General features: G+C 27.0%; 1 protein-coding gene across 4 annotated transcripts in view; it reads right to left on the reverse strand.

Annotated features, from left to right (window-relative positions):
- Positions 1-3879: 3879 nt before the first annotated feature.
- LOC107455058 (uncharacterized) overlaps positions 3880-23359 on the reverse strand; it is a 27196-nt gene continuing 7716 nt past the window's right edge. For 2 of the 4 annotated variants that reach the window (XM_071178458.1, XM_071178459.1), the window contains 9 exons: positions 20109-20283; positions 18214-18277; positions 17169-17239; positions 15256-15433; positions 12446-12749; positions 11147-11320; positions 9468-9568; positions 8792-8978; positions 3880-6240 (listed from right to left, as the gene is read on the reverse strand). In XM_071178458.1, coding sequence (XP_071034559.1) covers positions 4985-6240; positions 8792-8978; positions 9468-9568; positions 11147-11320; positions 12446-12749; positions 15256-15433; positions 17169-17239; positions 18214-18277; positions 20109-20230 — 2457 coding nt within the window. In that variant the 5' untranslated portion in view covers positions 20231-20283 and the 3' untranslated portion in view covers positions 3880-4984. The remainder of the gene's footprint in view (positions 6241-8791; positions 8979-9467; positions 9569-11146; positions 11321-12445; positions 12750-15255; positions 15434-17168; positions 17240-18213; positions 18278-20108; positions 20284-23359) is intronic. The other 2 variants (XM_071178460.1, XM_071178461.1) reach the window with 1 other exon arrangement.

Below are 23359 nucleotides of genomic sequence, written 5' to 3' on the forward strand. Positions count from 1 at the left end.
AAACAATTCATTTGAAAGGAGAGTTCTTTAAATATTCACATATTTCAAAGTTGTAAGGTATACATTAAATGTATTTTGCTTCCCCAAATATTATTTAAATGCGTTCTTTAAAGTCTGTTTGCTTATCTAAATTTTGTCACATATTTATATTATTTTCATTGTTGAATGAACTTTTTATAGAGGTTGATTATTTGATTTTTGAAAAAAGAAACAATGTAATACAACTTTTAAAAAAAGTGACAAAAAAGGGCTATTAAATTAAAAGGACCTTTCAATATTGGTCATTGACTCATTAGATTTGAGGAAAACGTGGCAGCTAAGTTATTAGAGTTCATCGCCCACATGCTACTAATTGAAAATTTAAATTTTTTAGATATATTTACAACATAAATTAGTCATTTTCAAAACAATTTATGTATAGAATTATATATTTGAATACATAAAGTTGGACATAAATTCAGATATTTTTTTTAAAAAAAATCAAAATTACTACTTTTTTTAATATAATTTGTTATTTCTTACTTAAAAGATTAAAAAAAAAAAAATTGTGGGTAAATTGACTACAAACTTCATAATTAATAATCAATTTTAATTAACTATATTTAAAGAGAAATGCTTGTAGCAGAAAGTGAAAATAATAAAATTAATAATTAGAACATCCTATTAAAATAATGATGAAAAAACAAATAAATTTATAGGGCCACTTGAAAGTTTTTATAATACATTATTGGTTATGTAAAACAGTTTAAAAAATGCCTAATAATAGATCAAAATTCACTTAGAATAAAGATGTGTGTGATCATTATAATATCAAGAATTTCAAGAGTTGATTACAAATTTCCCAGAAAATTCCAGATTTTCAAGTGGTATTTTAAATTTTCTGAGAATTCCAGGTTTGTTTTTAACAGAGTGGCCACTGTAAAATACTAATTTTCTTCAACTATCTGCAAAAAGCCTTGTATTTCAGCATTTTTTTTAAAAAAAGAATAAAAGATACTAATATGTTGAATAGTATTGTTCTTTCTCTCAATTTTCTATAAAGGTTGAAGATACATAACTAGTTTTTTCTAAAAAGAAAACTAGTAATGCATAGTTTTTCTAGAAAAAAACCACACAAAAAAAAAAAAAAAAACAGTAATGTATAGTTCTTTCAAAAGAAAAAAAAGAAACTAGTAATGGGTAGTTTTTTCTAAAACAAACTAGTACCAAAAGCCCAAGAGAGCATGTTAGATTATAACCAAAAGTATTTTGAAAATTACTAAATATTTATTCTATTAAAATAATTAATTTTATTGACACAAAGTTCATTTTTAGCAAAATAAATTTCACATTTAAAACATATTTTTAAATATTACAAAAATACATGATTTAATAAAAAAAAATTTATATAATAGTTAATAATATAATTATAAAAGGAATGTTAAACAAAATATAATCCAACACAAAATAGAGTTTTACTTAATTTAAATCAAAAATGAATCATATCACAAAAGCAATATTTTATATTAAAAAAAACATGATTAATCAAGACAAAATTTTTAGATGTTATAAATTTAACTAAGTTAAATAAAAAAAATTAACAAAAATAAGCATGTTAGCTTTTTAAACTCTAATTACAAATAAAGGATAAATAAATTACAAATAAAATTTAAAAAGAAAAAACTTACTTATGGGCAAAACAACTGTAATTAGTTTTAACTGTTCTCTTGGCAAGAGCAAATATATAAAAAACATTTTTATACAGTAATATATTTACTGTAGCAAGTCTTTTTTAGCAATTCTTTGTAATTATTAAAAAATTTTAAATTGGAAAAATATTGAATATATCCATTAGTTATTTTGAATAAATGATCAAACAACAGATCATACTTATGCTCTTAACAAGATTTAAAAATAAAATTTCTTTGTTTTATAACTTAAAACACAACAGAACATAATACATGATAACAACAACAAAACAAAATGTTTCATGAAAGCAAATAGCATAAATAAAGTTCGATACAAAATAAATAAAATTAAAAAAAAGTAATGTGTTGAAAAAATGGTCTAAAAAAAGAAATATATTTAGATAGATTTTAATTATTCATGATACTAAAATCTATATACTGAATCGTACGAAATAATGAATTATTCACATAACACAGACTAGAATCATAAAAAGATTGTGTAATATTATTTATAATCATTGAAGTAGCAAAAAATAATGATTATTTTGCATAAACCGAAAGAATTGTAATAAGCTACTATAAGTTATTTGTATGAAAATTTAGCAAAATTGGTAATCAATTTTTCTAACAAAATATTCCTTTAAACAATTCGACAGCATAAATAAGTTATTCATTGTTTAGTTATAGTTACAAAAAACATTATTGATTATATAATATTTTAAATTGATATACATGATAGTATTTTAAGTAACACCTTGTGCCAATTAATTAGATTTAAATTGTGCCAATTAATTAAATTAATTGTTCCCATTAATTAGAATTAAACACACAATTTTTAGTTTTTTCAAAAGAATTTTCTAACATGTAGTAATCTAGAATTTTCAATCAGTGATCACAATTGATTTTTTGTTAAAAATATTGGCTCAACACGTCCATTTTTATTACTCTCCCCTTCACCCCCTGCAGTTATTTTAGAGGTAAAGATATTTTTAATAAAAGACTTTTAGAGGTAAACAACATTTTTTCATTATTTTAATTAATGACAAATTTTGCCTTCAAATCCATAATTATTATTTAAGACTAGTATTTATCTAATCATTACTTTGAGTTTATCATTCTCTTGATTTCTTTTTTTGACAGATTACTGATAAAAGAACTAACTTATTTATTATATAGCTCATTTACTTACAAAATAAATAAAAACATAAATAATAATACTATAAAAATTAAAAGAAAAANTAACTGTCTGTCTTTTTAATTCAGAAATAAGAATGGTACAAAAGTCCTGAACATTTTGCTGCACGGAGAAGTTTTCTAGGGACTGTTCGATAACTTTTTACAAGAAAGGGCGACATTTTTTTTCACTTTTTCTATTTTGAAATTCATTTTAAAATTTTTCCGATACTTAGTCATGCTCTGATAATCATGTTTTATTTGCTTTAATAATCAATTACGCTCGTTTTTGCTCACTTTTTTTGCATTTAACATAAGTTCTTATTGTTTCTTAAACTTTAAACTTATAATGTTTAAGTATATTTCAATATATACTCTATTTTTAGCTGAAATAGCTGCAAAGCTTTGTTGGCTTCCTTGGCGAGATACTTTAGCGCCAAGGAACAGTTGAGTAAACTTTCGGTTTTGTTTTAGTTCTCTTTAAATGTCGATATCATTTCTGTATATTCTGAAGATTTTGTATATCTTTACCTCTTGATTACTAAAACCCAATATTTATCTTGTTCTAAAATGTTTCCTTTAAATATATATATTTAAATAAAAAATATGGTACATAAGAAGTTGTGTTTTTTAAATTACATAGGAATGCTTAAAAACCAAATTATTTGTATATTCTTATATGTTTGATGAANAGGCAGTACTTTAATTAAAAATTATTTGTTAAGAGAAAAAAAACTCCTCATGTTTTAAAAACCCATTTAATAATATTAAAGAAATATGATTAACGAAAATATTTTTTTTCTCTCTTTCAAATGCTCCGATTATTTGCGCATCGGTAATATCGAAATAAAGCTGTTTAAAAACTTAGTGCGCCAACATTTGTGATACTGCGCCAAGTATTGCACTCTTTCCATCACGTGATTGTAACTCTTTGCTTGCTATCTGTGGCGTGTCTTTTCGGAAGGAATAAAGCGAACTTGGTTCCTCTACCTACTATTTCAACTCTATGATCGTTACTTTGAGTTTATCATTCTCTTGATTTCTTTTTTTGACAGATTACTGATAAAAGAACTAACTTATTATATAGCTCATTCACTTACAAAATAAATAAAAACATAAATAATAATACTATAAAAATTAAAAGAAAAATATTCAGTTTGATTTTTATCAAAAATTAAAAGACTAAAATTATTGACACAATTAATTGAATGATAAAACTAAAAAAATTATTTAAAGAAAAACATATTATTTCTAAAATTCCAAAACAGAAAAAAATATATACTAAACTAAATTGTACATTTGCCTGCGTTTAGCATAATTTTTCTCACTCTAAATGAGAGACTATATTTCTTAAGTGATGAAAATGATTTTTTTGTAGGATCAAGTTTTTTTTAATAAAAATAAGATATAAATTGATTAAGAATCAGTTAAGATAGAATAAAAGTTTAGGGGCTCATTACGGTCAGTTTGTCCACAAAAGTATGCGATACCTAAAATGGAATTATTCTATTTTCTAATTAAAAAATAAATGAAAAATTAAACTAAGGTATTTGTAAAGTGTTTATCATAAATATTAACTCCACTAGTTTTAAAATGGAATGGATTGGAATAAACTTGAAAATATCAAGTTAAAAATGGCACAATGTGTTTCTACTTATCAATTCGAAATACATTTTGAAATAGCAACTAGTTAAGTTACTTATAATTTAATTCACAATTTTATTATCTATTATTAATAATTTCAGAAACTTTTTAAAAGCAAGTAACATTAAAAATAATTTCCTGTAATTATTGATCATTTAAACCTCTAAGGAAAAAAAAAATCTTTTTAACAATCCAAAAAAAAGGGAGAAAAAAAAATCTAGTTTTTCATTTAAAAAAAAAATTTTTTTTTCAGTTTAAAGTAATGAATCTAAGTTCTCAAAAAAAAAGAAAAAAAAAAGGGATTTGGATCTAATATAAGAAATAATGGCACCTGATGCAAAATATAAATTACACACAAAAAAATAAAACTATAAAAAGTTTCAATGTAAGCTTTGATCAAAAAATAACGTAAATCCTAACGACAGAAAGAAACAACAATTGCAAGAAATGGTTAAGATGTGAAATAAAATATATTAGCTTAGTACAGTAATACTTGTTAACTATAGGAAAGTGGCATTGGCATCATCCGGCCTTGAGGACTGATCTCGAGCGTTATAGTTACCTGATAAATATACTTCAGAATCTCCAGACACAAAAACAACAGTACTATTAGAATTAGGAGAGCTGGAAGTTAAGTTATTATTTGAATACCGACTACTTATAAATCTATTTTGAGGGACGACTTCATAGGCTGGGTCTGTATCACTATCAGACCTTTGAACAGTTTCATAACCAGGTTCACTAGGATTCTCTTCTTTGTTTCTAACACGTTCATAACCTGGATCGGTAGCATCACTGTCCGCTCTAGGCATCTTTTTGATTTTCTCGTAACCTGGATCAGCAGCGTCACTTTCAGACCGCCCGAGATATTTCACTCTTTCATAACCAGAACAACTGTTATCCGATTTTGCAATGGTATAGTCAGAGTTTGAGTCACTGTCATCAAAGTTAACGGGCACTCTCACAGGCTCGTAGCAAGGGTCATTTTCTCCATTCGAGCGTGCAACTCGCTCGTAACCCGGCTCCAGAGAGTCCTCGTCTTCGTTAAGATCTTTCACACTTTCATAACCTGGATAGTTCCCTTCAGTTAGAACAGCATTTCTGTGGTGAATGCTTTCATACCCAACGTTTGATTTATTATGTGTTTCAGTTTCTTCTTTGATCTTCTCATAGCAAGAATCTCCCGAATTATCTTCATTCTCATTGTATATTCGTTCATAATTGGGTTCATCTGACTCATTGTTAGAGACAATCACAGAGCCGCGAGTGCTCCCAGTGAAAACACGGTTTTCGTTGATTATTTCCGGAAGATTCGGATCGGCAGAATGGCGTCTCACGTGCTGCGAGTTGCCCGGCAAGAGCACACTCAAAGAAGCAGCTTGCAACCTGCCTGTGATTGGAGGAGGAGCAGGAGGAGTTGTTGATGCCCAAGGAGATGGGGGTGGTGTAATGCAACTGACATCGTCGTCATCTGCTATTCCTTGGTACGCAGAATAGTCATCAGAACCTGAGGTTCTAATGCTTAGGTCAACTTTCTTTTTGCGCACTTTAGCATACAAGTCTTCAACTTTTTTTCTTTTTTCAACACTTGCTACCACGCTGACACCTTCAGCTAAATGAATGGTCTTTCTTTGTTTGTTGTTCTTCTCAACAGTAGAGTACAAAGATGCAGATGGATTGCGTAAAGTTGGCGGAGAAGATTCCCCTCCAAATCCTGATAAACAGCTTCCAACTGAGGATGTAGAAACAGTGGAAGCTAAAGAAAAAGAAATGCCATAACTTATATTTTATTTTTAATATCTAAGTAATGTTTATAAACATCATTTTTTATATTTATTTTTTAATTATTTAAATTTTTTCACAAATGTAAATTTAAACTATAGAATTCTGATGAAATGAAAATTTTCAATGTAATGTTACTGTTATACTGTTTCAACTCTTTCTTTTTTTACATACTTTTAATATAGTAAAAACAAATTTATATCTCAATTTCTTGTAAAAAAAAAAAACCTGTGGAGTGGAAAACATGCAAACGTTAATGTAGAGGGGGAGTCATTTTCAGTCACACAAGAAAAAATAAAGAGAACCCAATCAGCACGCCACGCCTTTATGCTTGATTGACGGCCAATGATGGGAGAGAAAATAAGAATTTGTCACTTCCCCGCCCTCAATTTGAATGACAAATAAGGAGGAAATGTGAATTATTTTCTCCTCCACCTACCCACCTTAATGAATGATGGGAATTTTCCTTTCTTGCTTCCATTGTTTTACTTCAAAATGGCGGAGAGAGCAATTAATATTTTTATAACTGTCAAATTTTTTTTTTGTTTTCTATATTTTAAGCAATAATTATTTTTTTTCTAATGTTTTGTTTTTGATTGATTAGATATCATCCTAATACTAAAACATTATCGCCTAAAAAATAATGTTCATTTATTTTTTGCTTCTTAGAATCAGATCGTTTATTAGATCGTTTTAAGCTTTGTTTACGTTGGGGGTCTATTATACGGAAAAATCTAATATCCGGACTTCCGGAAGTCCAGCCAGTTCCGAATACACGACTTTCCACTGTATATGTATATATATATATATGTGTGTGTTTAAACCTTTCACCTGTTCTTAGTCACCTTTTTTTGGTGATTCAGAAAGTTCAATCACAGTAAAATAGTATGTTGTTTAAAATTCTACAAAAAATGTATGATAAGAAAATAAGGGATCTAAGAAAGATTGAATATTAATATTTTTCTACAATGTCATAAAACCTTTCTTAATAATTTTCCAGGATATTGAAACAAGAGATAAACCACATATAAACTCTAAAAGAAAAAAAATCACAAGTTGATCAATAATTAGAACCATTGTCACATATGAAACAGGAACCTAGATTACCTCTCAAGAAAATATATGGACCAATCAAAGATGGAGATTTTTGGAGAATTAGGAGTAATTTATAATTTAGAGTTAAATAAACTATAATATATAATGACAATAATATATAAACTATAATATACTATAATATATATACACACAGTCAGACTTCTGTTTAACGAATTTTAATTTTGCGAATTTCTATACTTTGCGATTTTTTTCGAGGAACCAAGAACAGTTTAGAAATTTCTTTGTAAAATAACTTCCAAACAGTGAAGTGAATTTTCTATTTAGCTAACTTTTCTTTGAAATCTACTTTCCCTATTTCCCAAAATTTTTTAGAACATTTCAAACTTGTTACTGCATTTTGTGGGGAAATGACCTTGAAATGATTTTCGAAGCCACTTACCTTTTAGAGCAGTAAAATCCCTTTCCCTTTTTGTTTGCATTTCAAACGAAAAACTCAGACAAAATCAACGGATTTTATCAGTAGCAATTAAACTTAAGAACGCATGTGGTAATATATGTTTTAAAATTACTTTTATAATAAAAGCAGCAATAATTTTATACATACATTTAGCTTTTTTTTAGTTAAAAATTTATGTAGTAAGATAGTATTACACTGGATAATATTTTGCTCTATTCTTGCTTACCATGCAGATTTCTTTTAAGGTTAAAATTTATAAAATAAATAGCAGATACTAGTTTACAAGATAAAGGTACTAGTTTACAATTGCTATTATAATTATGTCTAATGTTTATGAATTTTATACTTGTTTTGTGATGTTTCAGTATTTCAAAAGGTGATTTTTCCATTTAACGAATTTTCCATATAATGAACTTATTATCAGGATTTAGCGACTTTGTTAAATAGAGGTCCGACTGTGTATAGATATATATATATAGTACATTTAATAAAAACAAAATGAATACAATGGCTCGGACATCTGGAGCGAATGAGTGAGAAAAGAGCAGCAAAGAAACTCTATAAAGGAAAACTAGAGAGAAAGAGAAAGCTCGGATGCCCTAGTTGGCTTGATGAGGTAGAGAAAGCTCTGAAAAATACGAAAATCAAGGCCCAGTTAGGACATTACGAATAGGACTTTATTGAAGCTTCCTAATCATTAAGTTTAGGAGGTAAAGATAACTGCAACTACAAGAAGTTTTGGAAGGATCCTTGCAAATTCAGTTACTCAGTTTTTTCATTGAATATGGTGATTTAATACTAAATCAATTATAATCAAAGACTACCTTCTTAGAAAGAAAAAAACAAAAACTTAAATGGAAATTTAATTATAAAAAAAGGTTAAAACACATATAAATGATCTTAAAATACTAATTTGACAAAAAACTAGCAAACTTTTACAAATAAACATCACAATAGTAAGTAATAATAATTCTTCTTGTTAAGACAAAAAATAGTAGAAAAGTTTTCTTACCCTGCCGGCTATGAGCATGAGCAACAGATTTAAGACTCTCAACTGTAGGAGGTACAGGGGGGAGTTCCCGGGGTTCAATATGAGCATATGTTATAGAGGAAGATGCAGATTCATGGCCAGAGCCAATTTCAGCATACATCTGTTCCTCTTCGGGAACCATAGCATAATGATCATCATCTACAGGATTCTACATAATAAAATATTTAACTTATTTGCTTGTTTAATGCTCATTTTAAAAAAAAATTGTACGAATGCCTGCACAACTGTTTACACAAGAATAATAAATTTATCAAGATTATTATACATGATTACCAAAAACTACTAATATGCATGTAGTGTTAAAGACTTGTTTATTTTTTCACAAAATTAAAGATATTGCTGCCATTTGTTGGTATATCAGACAATGCTTTATTATAAGCTATTTTTAGAATTGAACACATTTTTAATAAATTCTTCCTGACGTAAAAAAAAAACCTAGCATTACAAAGGCATGAGCACAGGTTAAATATTTCAACACAAACTATCAGTTTATACAGTACAATATGTCAGTTCCTAAATAAATAGTGTCGAATATTATAACTGGAGTAATAGAGAATAAAAGTATTTTTACTGCTGAATAGATTGGATAATTTAAAGAAAATTTCAAAATAAATTTTTAAACATTTATATTCATTACCTGTTGAGCTGTAGCTCTTTGTCGGCGTAAAGTTATTTCTCGCACTCGAGCTAACGGTTCACGCACAGATATGACAGTGTAAGGAATTTCCCCTCTGGCACCTTCAAGGAAAAAAATCATTTTTTCATTTAAAAAAATCAAGGGATACAACAATTTGATTTGGACATAATAAGGTAGCCTATAAAAAGGCCCCCCTAAAATGTACACAATAATTGTTAAAAATTTATTGAAAACAGCACTTACAATAAAAAATATTAAAAAGAAATAAATAAAAAAAAGATTTTTTCATGAGGAGATTCATATAGCTGATTTCCAGGAACTTAATTAAAGCAAAACTTCATATGACAGCTATGAATGAAAATGAATTTAATTTATATATTTGCTAAAATAAAATTTTTAGAGTTAGCAATTATAATAATTTCAAATGCTATTGATTTGAAAAATTATAATCAGAAACACAACAAACAATTTCTAATTTTCAGTTATCATTCATTTTAGTAACTCATAAGCATGAATATTTTCAGTTTCAGTTACAGTAAAATTCAGGACTAAAAATAGATCCAAATGTCCTAATTAACTACTAAAATTCATAATTTTGGAAATACTTAAGTAATGAAAAACAAAAAGTTTGGAATCATAGCAAATACATTTACTGATCATGCAGATTATCTTTATCAGTAATAATTTTCCTACAAATCCTAAAACATAAATTTCTTTCAAATCCTAAAATAAAAAGGAAATTTAACAACTCACTCTTTTGCATTAGAAAATAGTTTTAATTACCAAATCGAAGAATGAAAAAAATAATAAACAAGCATAAAATAACTTTTAAAAATGATAGTAATTTTTTCAAAGTTTGATTGAGAAAAATTAATTAAATAAGATTGAATAACATATTTTTATTTAATAAAATGCAGCCAGTTTATAGTTACTGGCAGTATAGAATAATATATGTCAGATATAAAATATTATGCATTAAACTTAACTGTTAAAAGTAAATTACAAATTATAAATAGTAAATAATAAATTATAAAATAAATAACAAAAAGTAAAATATGAATACATAATTTGTAATTTCGCTATATTGCAAATTATAATAGCAAAATTACAAATTATACTCATCTTTCTACAGTTTGTATTATTAATGCAATAACTGTAAAGAGAGATTTCACTCTCCAGAGGGGAATATAGAATAGATATCTTTTAAAGTTTGTTTGAAGTGCTTTCATTACCTTTCACCCTTACTTTTTTGATAAAGTCAAAATAGATCGACATCCTATCCAAAAAAACTTCATAAAGAAACTATACCTTATTTTTGCTAACCCAACAAAGTTTGTCCTTTAAACATATAAAAAAATTTAAATACCTAAATCTTATAAACTATATAAAAGACATATCTACCCATACCTAAATCTTATAAACTATATTAAAGACATTAGGTACTTCCAAAAAATTTAAACCAGACTATTAAATTTGATCAAGTATTAGATGCAGTACAGTCTTTTTCTGGCTATTGTGCCAATAATTTAAAAATAACTATTAACCGGCAAAAAATTTTAAAGGAAAGATCTCTGCAAAAACCATTTCAATGACAATAAAGGAAAATATAAAAACCTCCCTGACCAAAAGAAACAATATATGTCATGTATTTACTAAAAATATCAGGTAATTTTACTCACGAGTTTCTTCATCAGCTTCTTCATTTACAACTGGTGGAGGGATATTGTGGAGTAAAGGAGGTGTCATGTAAGGAATATCTGATGATGGAACACCCCCAGCAACAGCCAAACTAGCAGAGAGGTTACTTGAACTTCCTTCTTCAGATGGAGTAGGATTACCGATCTTTATTAAAACTAGAACAATAATAATTAAATTGTAAACATAAACTGATAAATTAAATCTAACAGTTCAAAAGTTCAGTTTACTAAAAAAATTTAATTACCTCTAGACACATAAATAAAAATAAATACATAAGAATTATAAGCATTATTTGCAAACCAAAAAAATCAAGTAAAAACTTACCCTTTACAATGACAATTTAAATTTTTATATTCTAATGATTCAATAAATTTGAATAAATTGTTTCTTGTGCACAACAGTCATTGTAAGTGACTTTTCATAAAATAATGATGAGATTATACGAAGTATTAAATATCTATCGATAGTAGTTCCTTTGCACTATTACATATAAAAAAAAGTCCTATTTTTGCACAATAATGCTTTCATTCATATCTAACAGGGATTTCAACATTTGTATTTTTGAATATATATTTTCTCCTAAAACAAAAATAAATATTAGAAATTATGGTCATCAAGTGAAGATTAAAATGAAACATTGATTCACTGATTTGCTTCCTGTTTCCTCCCCTGTTCCTTCTTTTTCTCTAAGCATAACAAGTTGTAAATGGTAACAGGCTGCTATGTATTAGGGTAAAATGAATGTTCACCAATGGCCACTAAACAAATAGCTAATAAAAAAAAATTTGCCAGTTGCTACCCAATCACTGTAAATTTTACTATTATTCTTAAATAATTTAGAATTATTATTAAAATTTTATAATATTCTGAAAATTACTATTTCAAGCTTACTTCTTAAAATCTTTCACCATTTTAGACACGAGCCTTGCAATGTTTACTGCATTTTAATAAATGCTTCAACAAAACAAAACAAAAAGATGCTATACAATATTAATGCTAAAAATCATTCAAAATTTCCAATTTTTCAAAAAGTGGCCAGAGTTAAAAATGCTACAACTGGTGATTAACCAGCAGCAAAATTACAGTTTTACCATATACTATTGTAACAAGCATTAAAAAAAATATTAAATGACAAATATCTAAAGCCCACTTCTTTTTTCCCCAGACTAACATAGATTTATAAACCCATAAAAATTCTTCACAAAAATACGAACTAAACTAAAGATTTTCTAAATTTTGCAGCATAAAGATTTCTTAACCATATTGAGTGCCTATATTACCTGGACTGGAAGACATTGATGTGGACTGAGATGACCTGTCAAATGGGATTTCTGGTACTGTGTCATAAACATTTAGTTCCTGGATATTATCATCTGACTTAGGAGGATTATCTAGGGCATCAACTTTTTCGATTTTTTTAAGGATAACTGTATCACTGGATGTTCCCGGAACAGGGTCAGTAGGAGGGACCCTTGATTTGACAGGATTTCCAATGATTTGAGTCTTGTCATTAACAGTAATTGTAACTGTAACTCCTGAACCTGTACTTGCTGATGGCAACAAAGCAGATCCATTGAGTGGAAACTAATAAAAGAAAATTTTTCAAAATTATAACAAAATTAACATCATGAAGAAATAGAATTCCTTTGTTAATTTTTAAGACTTTCATATAATACTGAGCACTTAATGAAAATATGCATTAAGAATACCCATAGATAAACAATGAAAAAATATTTTTTCATAACATAATTTCTGTAATAAAAAGATTTAAAACTAATTCAATTATTATAATAGCGCAGTCTAAATAATAAAATAGTTTTCCCAGAAAATTTTGTTTTATTTTTTTCAAACCTGAGAGTTTCTAAGTAAAGTTTTAACGAAACACAATCATACTAAAACACATTAATAAAAATAATAAAAAGAAACACTTCGAAAAAGGACTTAGTAAAAATAAATATTACTTTTAAAATTTAGGAGAAGAAAGGGTAAATATTACTTTTAAAATTTAGGAGAAGAAAGGGTTAAGTTTGTGCAACATATTAAACAATGTGAGAAAAAAAAATTACATATTTATAATACCACATAAACAACTATACTAGTTCCGGTTCTACAATAGAGAATCTTCAAAAGGATCAAAACACAGAATGAAAAAGGAAAACACATAGGAAGATATGTTAAAAAAGCAAGATGTATTCTATTCTTCCTTAATGTGTGGAGTTGGATTTTCTTTTTCAATTTCTACAGCTTGTAACCTTTGGGGTTCGTCCCCAACCCTTAAAAAAGCCGTTTCTTATCTTATTTTTGTTTGATTATTTTGCTTAAACTTCTTCCCTCTCTTCTATTGATTAAATAGAATATACGTAGAACCTCTGGAGAGCCTTTTTTCTCCATATTGCAACTAGTTTGAATGCATTCCCAACTAGTTTGTATTCTAATGTATTTTCCCTTTTCATTCTGTGTTTGAACACTGGCAAAGATCCCTCATTATAGAACCGAAACTTTAATAAGCTTATTAATACTTTTTCATATTTAGAGTGCTTTTTGAAGTTGTTCATCTACATTTGCATTTACAAAATTGCAAACAATTTTTGAAAAGACATTATGTCTAATCTATTCTGATTTAGAAGGAAAAACTAAATGCAAGTTTAACCCAAAATTAATTTCTAATAATTAAATCAAATGTTTTATATTACATTAAACTAAACAACTAAAATTATAAAAATTAAAAGATAATAGCAAATAAAGCTAAAATAATTACAATTAAATAAGATATTAGATTAAAAAATCATTTATGAACAAGTTTACACTTACACAAAATCAGTTCACAGAGTTTAAATATATTAAGGTAAAATATATAGAGAAAATTTATTATCAAAAAAAAAGAAAAAATTAAGTATAAGTCAGATTTAAAATATTTTTATTTATTTACTTATTTTTTTTGCAATTTTTTTTTCATAAAATGTTTTTATTATTTTTTTTGGCTTAGAATTTTATAAAAACTTTGATAGATATCTTAAGACTACCAGTGAAAAAAAAATTTAAATTAACAACTATAATAATAGTGGTATACAGGTAACCAGTGTAATCTAAAGATAACATTTCAGAAAGTTACCATCATTTGAAGAGTGAATTTTAAAATGGAGGGAAATAAACAGAAATTTCATTTGTAAATTACTGCCATTCTAAAACAGAGATTATATTATAGCTAAAATATAAATTATGCAAAACTAATACACTGGAATTATGGCTTGAATAATTAACTAAAAACCATTTCTCATTATTTATGGAATGATTATATTAAGGTTACTAATACAAACAAAATTCATTTAAAATAAATGGAATAAAAAAAATTGTTTCTTCTATTTCAATGATTTAACTACCTGTCTGTCATAATTCATATCTTATTAATGGCATGTAAAAGGTGTTCTTCACAAAACACATGTCACAATTGACACATTATTATAGGCATGTAAAAGGTGTTCTTAACATAACACATGTCACAATTGACACCTTATTAGTGACATGCAAAAGGTGCCTTCACCAAATAATCTGGAAAGATCATACAATTGCTTCAAAGCTGACTCTTCAGATTTTACTCTATTTTGAAACGCAAAATCTTTTTCAAAAGCAGCTGCAGTTATTGACAATGTTAGAGCAATTGGAATAATTTTTCTTAAATTCAGAATGCATGAAAGAAGCCATTAACCCTCTGTCTACAATCATTGACTACTTTTCTAAAAGATTATCTTCATAAACAACACAAAAAACTAAATTTTTTTCTACAAAGATTTTATGAGGAGTATTTTCAGTTCTAATAAAACTTTTGAGGAAAGTGTTAAATAAATACCTAGATATAAATAGCAGAACTCTGCAGTAACATTTCAGAAAGAAAATAATTACTAAGCATTGGTTTCTACTTCAGCTTTTTCCCAACAAAATGCAATTTTTTGAGATTTTTTAACGATATAGTTAAACCAATGGTCAAAAACATCAAACTTGACACTATATATATTTATGTTACACTTAAAAAAAGTAATAACTAAAAAAGAAATATTAATAAAAATTGCTTTTTGTGCCAAATGAAACTTACAACTTTAGAGGGATCTGATCCAGGAGGTTTTGGTGCAGAAGTTTTGTGACTCTTTGCTTTTGTGCGTTCGGCAGAAACAGGCATGCTACCATCATCTGCGGCTGAATGGACTGATATTGGAACAATAGTTGTACCAGGAATCTCGGGTAAGGCTCTATCTTTCACAGTCCATGAGTTCCTGAAAAGAAATGCCCACAAATCAATTTCTGAAAATAAATCACAAAATTAAATTCAATATAAAATGAAAATTTCAGGCAACTGGAACTCAATAGTTGACACCATTAATAAAATAAAAAAATTTCTTTATATTATGAGTCATCTCTTAAAAATATTTAAATACATTCTGAACAACTTTTTGAATCATTAATGTGATGAACAAAAAATTTGAAATTTTGAAGATGATAACTTAGATCAGAGAATTTTGAAGCAACATTTCCAATACTGTGGTTATAAACTAAATCATTTCAATTGTTTAAAATTATTAAATCTGAAATTTCGCAAATAATGAAGGGAAAAAAACATACAATTAACATATGCTTGAAATTTAATAGCTAATGTTTCTTAATTATTCATAAGATTTCTACTTAAGAATTAAAAAAATTAATAAAATAAGTGAATAAGTTTATTTTTCAATAATAGAGTGATTGTAATTAAACACTGTGCATGAAAAGAGTAAGTTATTAACACCACTTAAACTCTACAAGTAAAACCAGTTATAATTAAATTTATTTATTTAACAACGTGTACATACACTGTCTTTATCTTTTAATCTTAATAAAGAAACCTTCGTAAATTTTTATTTATGTTTCGTTGCAAACAGCTTACTGATACATAGAATATAGAATACATAGAATATTAAGGGCTCCAATATCCAAAAATTCATAATGAACTAGGAGTTTCCATGAATTTTTAGTATGTATCATTGAAAATCATGACCTTCCATGACAAATTTTGACAAAGTTCAAAATCTATGATTCTCCAGGTATGCAGATACCCTGTAAATGTACTACCTTAATCGCTATTTCCAAAATTATTTTTGACATATACTCATAGTTACAGACATGGTTAGGAAAAAATACAGTATATTTTGCGAAATAATATAAATTTCATGATAATTGCTGCATAATGTACTAAATATTTTACATAGAGAACTTCATTGATTTTTATAGTCATCAAAATGGAAAAACTGCAATGTATTATGTTTACTCATAATTTTGAATATTAATAGGCATTTAATTCATCAAAGGTAGTTAAAAGACTTTTTTAATTAATTTAAAAAGAGAGTTCAGAATAGAAATATACTGAACATTTTAGAACAAAACAAATTTTGAACTGATTTCTATAAATGAGGTTCATTTCATTATGTAACAGTAATACTTATTTAAATATAAAAGCAAATAATTATCTGTACAAAAATTCTATTTCAATAGGGACTTTTTTGGAAATTTACTCAATTTTAGAGAATTTTCTAAAATGTAAAAAAACCAGGAAAATTTCAGTTAAACCAGGAGAAACTGGCAAAAATCCAGTAGAGTTGGCAGCTATGTATACTAAAATACAATTTTTCATAGAATTAAAATATAGCAAACCACTGTTCATAATGGGCCTAATGCTGCAACGGCAGACAGTTTACTATATTGGAATTCGACTGTACATATTAGTATAAATATATTTTTAAAAAAAGGGTTCAAAACAAAATATATAAAACTAAAAAACCTTTATTGCTAAGAAAACTATAACTAAAAACATTAAGATTTAAAGAAAATGGTTCTTTTAATGCTACCTGCTCATATTTCAAACGTAAAAAAATGTCTCAAAATTTGAAAAAAATTTTACTACATAAAAAAAATTACATCATACAGCAAGATATAGAGACAGTTTTCAAATCATTTCAACAAATGTATAATGAATACCTTTTAGTTCCTCCATCATCTGAATTCAAATCACTTTGCCTTGACCCAGTTGATATAGCACCATTTCTAGACTAAAAAAACAAATGTTAAATGAAAATACATGAAAATTTAAAGTAAATTCAAATATAAGAAAAAGCAATATTAGACCAAAAGTTCCTGAACAGATACTCATAAACTATATGTAAACATGCTCATAAACTTTATGTAAAGCATGAATTTAAAATCAAGTGTTTTAAACCCATCATAAATGTGATTAACTATACTAGCTCATAAAACAGTTCAAAAGTGGAATGGGTCCATTTAGTGCTAAAAATTCTTATATTGATTTATTTTGGCAATTTCAACAATCATTATTGAGAAGTGGTGGCTCAGAGGGTAGAGCATTTGCTTTCCAAAGAGGTGGCCCAGGTTTGAATCTCAGCAGCGGCTGGATGGTACAATTTCCGCTCCTCCCGGTTTGCACCGACTACAGTGCTGAAGCAAAATATCCTTGATGGTAGATGTATCAGGAGTTAGAATCTGCTTGCTGTCAGGCTTACTGTAGGAGGTTTATTGAAGTTTTTCTCTTCATGCAACACAAATAAGGGTTTTTTCCATCAAAAAGTTCTCCATGAATATTAGTTTCTCCCAATGCTTGATCTAAGAGTTTACTTTGTCGTCTAGGTTGGGCTCAAAAATTACAAGGCAATGGAGTTGAACATTGAAAGTCGTAAACTCCGAATTGGGACAGCTATTCCATGCTGGTTATAAAACAAAATAATCATTGTTGCATTTTGATGTTTCATCAAATATAGTATTAAGAACACCATCTAAATCCTCGTTACCAATATTTTTTTTTAAATTTCGTTAATCACTAGCCCTTAAAAACTTCAGATTTATACTACTTTCTAAATTAACTCACTCCACTTACAAAATAATAGCACATAAAATAGAATTGAAATAGATTGTTTTTGACTGATTACAACTCAGCAAAAATACATACAGAAAGCAGCAAAATGAAATCAATATTTCTTAACCAATAAAATTTATAGCAATTTTTACTTACTTGACGTTGCAGAACAGGAGAATCTCTTGTAATAGATAATCGACCAACAGTACCATATTCTGCTCTATAAAATACAAGATGAAATAGGAGAATTTTAAAATTTAGAAGCAGATTTCTTTACATCTCATAATTAGCTTAGCTATATGAAAAAAAGTAAAAACAAAAGATACAAATAAAAAAATGCATATAGTTTATAGCTTATTGAAAAAAAATTATAATTTTATCTATTAAAAAAAATCCTAATATATATATCTTTAAAAGTCCGAAATAGAATAAAAAAACTTAGCAAGACAAATCAAGTGATAATATTAAACAGTTTCATAAAATAAAGAAATAATGTAATTGAATATCAGATTATTATAATAATTATTTAATAAATTATCAAGTGTTAATGTCAGACAATGAACTACATGCACTTCGATAAGAGTTGAAAATTATTTGAATTAAAAATTTTATGATTTATCTATTGCACCCCTTTGGGGCCCTTCGCAGAAAACAAAAATAAGTATTTAGTTGCAAACGGAAGAAAGTTAAAAGTCTTGAAGAATATCTAAATGAAATATAAATGAATGTTTAAATGAACTTGAAAGAATATTTAATCTCTGTCACTATTTTAAAATGTAATGAAGAAAAGATGACCTTTTGAAATACATTCTGCCTAAATGTATTGGCACAGAATACTGATGATAAGATGATGTAATGCTGTTATATGAAGAAAAAAGTAAAATCACACCTTCAAGACAAAATAAACATGCAAGTTTTTTGCAGCAGGGTATACAATAATCTAAACCAAATCTCATTAAATCAGTGGCCTCAAACATTAAGGGAAAAAAAAAATTTCCCAACATTTTGATTTTCTAGACTGATTTTATCAGATTTTGCTGATTTTTGTAGCTGGTGACAAATTTTATCATTCATTTATGAACTATGCCATATTCTTCGACATAAAAGCAAAGTAAAAGTGAAGTATTAAGAATAAACCTTGTTAAATCAGTAAAATTTGAAAAAATCATCACCCCCAATTCCTACAACTGTTAATAGCAACAACTTAATAATAACAACAATTACCTAACAATAATAGACTAGTTAAACTTAGTAAAATTACAGTCGGCTTCAACTTTTGCATACACTCCATAATTATTAATCTTTTTTATCCACTTCAGCACTTTTATTAATTCATAAATACGAACTTATCTTGAATATAGAGGTGTTTAGAAATAAAATTTTACATGCTTTGAAGAAATTACTTTTATTTACATATTTTTAAAATGTAAATAAAATTTTTCGCACTATTACATAATTTTTATATTTTTAAAATAATTTTTTATGAAGATTTTTTCATAAACTTTTGTTATTTATTTATCCATCCAACTTAAATATACAATTAAAAAAAAAAAACTTTCAAAAATCCCAATGCAGTAGAGTAGAACACCTGATTATCCGACACCCTCGCACTAAGGATCAAGGATATATCAGAAAATCAAAATCCAGAACTAGCTCTTCAAGCAGTACTGTAAAAAATGCTGCGGCAGAAAACTGGAGAAGGAATATGATTTCTAATAATATGGGTTGAACAAGTTATTCCTTCCTTCCAACAAATGTCCAAACAAGTATGGTGATTATGTAGCAAAAGGATTGGCAACTATGCCTCTTAGTTCAATTTTATAATTTTTGTGTATTGTTAATAAACAAATTTTTAATTTTCCTTGTAATGCTGCTTTTTAAATCTATTCTTGCATAAAAGCATTATTTTTCTTTAAAAAAATTTAGCAATACAGAAAAAGACAAACATATAACACAACTTTTCAATGATATACAAAACTTCAAAGTAAAAGTAAAGAAAAATATTAATTAAAAATGATATGCCTAAATTAAAAGTGAATGCAAAGACTAACTTTTCATGATCTTTGAAGCAAACACATGTAAGAACCAACAAGAATACTACAACAAGAAATAACAATGCACAGATCCAAGATAGCTCTGGAATAATAGTTTGGACAGCCATGTGGTCAATCATCAAGAGTTAAATGCTGCATCTGATCTTCACATGAATGGCCATTTCTCTAACAGCTATATATAAAAAAAAAAGTTAAGCATAAAAATAAAAGCATCGAAAAATTTGTTCAAACATTAGGTACATAGACATTGTGTAAAAAATGACAATCCACATTTGATAAAAATTTCACCTCCCTACTGTAAATAATTACTATAGAGTGTTCTTAGCTGGATTGGCCGATTCAGACTAATAGTTTACTGAAAAACCAGACATTAAAAAAAACAAAAACAAAAAAAAACAGTTGTGGCAATACACTTTTTAACTTTTCCCAAGCTTAGGACTAGTGATTGTAATAGTGCACTACATATTTTAACACATTACAAATAGCATCTTAGTGTGTTAGTAAAACCAGCTTTTATTAGTATTGTAGATTGTAGACTTGTATTTACAGTCGGGGTGATTGTGTCACAAAGTGAAAAACCCTAAAAAAATTTCGTGGGAAAAATCGATTTCAATTTATAAGCCATGCATGCTTCATATTCAACATAATTTGAACTAACATTCATAATTAAATTACTTACTTACGCAAAATATATCACATCTTTAGAGTAAATAATTCAAGAAAACAAAATTACTTCTTACAAAAATCGAGATATTCTGCAATGCCTTTGGTTGTATTTCATTTGATACCAACAGATTCTCCCTCTGATCTTCAATTTTTACAAAAAGCCATACTAAATGCTCGATCTACATCTTCAGAATTTGAGTTTTGCATTTGACACAGCACTTTTTTGTTTAAAACAAAACTTAAAACTCAAATCAGTGTTTGCTTGTTTTTTTACACCGATTTTTTACACAATCATTGTGTTAATGCCACATTCACCTACAATGATTTTACCATTTTCTCCTTTTACAACTACTACTGTATAAATTTTTAGATGCACTTTCCAGACATGTTTTATAAACCTCAAAACAGTTTTATAAACCTCTTTAAACATCTACTGTATAGCCAATAAGAGCACAATTATTTTTAGCAAATTAACAAATGTTTAGCAATAAGTTTTAAAATGTGTTACACAAAATATATTTCATGAAAACAAATATACATGTAATTATAAACTAAAATTTGCACTCTCACTTCTTACCACTGATGTCTTTGAATAATATTTATTAAAAACAAATAAAAAATAAAGTTATTATCCAACAAAAAATCCTGTACTGAAAAGCTAACACACAACTTTTGATTTGTTATGGGCATCTCCACGGTAAGGTCCCGTACTGAAAAGCTAAAACACAACTTTTGATTTGTTATGAGCAATTCCACCAAATAAGGAAAATTCAAAAGAAATATTTATTTAGCGAACAAGGAGTCATTTTAAAGATAAAAAGTTGAAGATTAGGAAATATTAACTTTTAACTTGCAGGGGTCTGTCCAGGTCGAATTTACTACTGTTTAGCGGTACTTTCACAAATTCAACTTTAGGAAAAAATTCAAATTTAGGAAAAACGGTAGTGTCACAAAATACTTTTTCTTAAAATTTTATTTTTGTATCCTATAAGAAAAGAAAAATCCATATTTTTGTGTTGATTTTTTAATATAATTTTTAATTTTCACAAATTACGTCTAAATTTTCACAAAATAGGTACCTTTCAGAAAAACCTTGACAGACCCCACACTTGATAAATTTATTTTCCAATTAGTTACAGGTTGTTGAATAAAAAGCAATAGAATATTAGAGTAAGAAAATTCATTTTTCTGTTTAAAGTAAGATTCTGTAGCTCATTGGTATAATCTATTTAAATTTTGTAAAGATTTAATATTTCTTTTATAAATGAACAGGAGCGCTGTGAACTTCGAATTTTGGGAGAAGGTAAATTCTGATTTTGCAAAATGAAATTCCTAATTGGACCGAATCATAAATAAGAAATTATTTTTATTCGTCTTTTTTATTTAATAAATTTGATTTAAAATGTTCTTGATCATCACAAAAATCTAATTAATTTAAACAAAATAAAAAACTGATAATTATTGACTTGGTTTTAAGAGCTGATGAAACTTAAATTGATGCTTACAGTTATTGTTCCAATTTTTATTCCACTACCACTAGAAAAAAACTTTGTAAAAACATGTGTCAGCTAAGTACGATTTATCTAATATTGTATCAACGAACAAGCATACATCTAATTTATAAATCAAGTTTACTAAAAGTTAGGGAAATAAGATTTGATGTAAAGCGGGATCATTTTTATGCATAAAAACCAATGAACATTTAACACTTTTATTTATTATTAGAAAAATGAATAGTGAGATGTTTAATTCAGCAAACATAGCCAAATATTGAATATAAATTTATAGACATTTTTAAAAATACATTTATTTGTGAAATTCAAAAAAGTAAGATATAAAGCCATAATCTTTGTAGAATAAAGTATATACAAGGACATAATTCAATTGCTTTAATAAAAAATTATTCTGTTTCAAACATGTTAATTTTTTCCAACAATATATTACTGATTTAACGATTTTATACTTATAAATCTAGTCAATGCATAAAACAATTAATGAACTATTTTTATAAATGAAAATTTAAAAAAATATTATGTCAGTTAAGATAAAGACAAAGGTAATTTTTTCTACTATCCCGCAAACTGTAGGGTGACCTGGGGTAATTCCTGATCAAAAAAGGCAAACATCTATTTTGTGAAAAAACTATTCAAAATAGAATTTTAATATTTACTGGAAGTTTGAGGTTATATGAGATGAGTCCTATGCCACCTTCTTTTGTTTGAAAATCTAATTAGAATTTAAAAGATATAAATTTTTTAGTGATCAAGAATTACCCCTGGTCTTGATCATTTCTGGGGTAATTCCTGATCACTTCTGGGGTAATTACTGATCACCAGTTTTTATTGTAAAGGGGTTGTTTAAAAATAATTATATAATGGTGATTAACAAATAAGACATCAAGATCAAAAAATAAACCAAAAAGACATGTTTAAGCAGCTAATAAAACGATTTATTTAAAAGCAAGATTGACACTTTAAATTTTCAAAAATCTTTGCATCGTGCCATACATTTTAGGCAATCAGCCAACTCATTCTCATGTTCTTCTGAAATATGAGAGAGTTCTCACATGGGCTACTTTTACT

This window comes from Parasteatoda tepidariorum, chromosome 3 (genome assembly GCF_043381705.1).
Source record: "Parasteatoda tepidariorum isolate YZ-2023 chromosome 3, CAS_Ptep_4.0, whole genome shotgun sequence".
Lineage (NCBI taxonomy): Eukaryota > Metazoa > Arthropoda > Arachnida > Araneae > Theridiidae > Parasteatoda > Parasteatoda tepidariorum.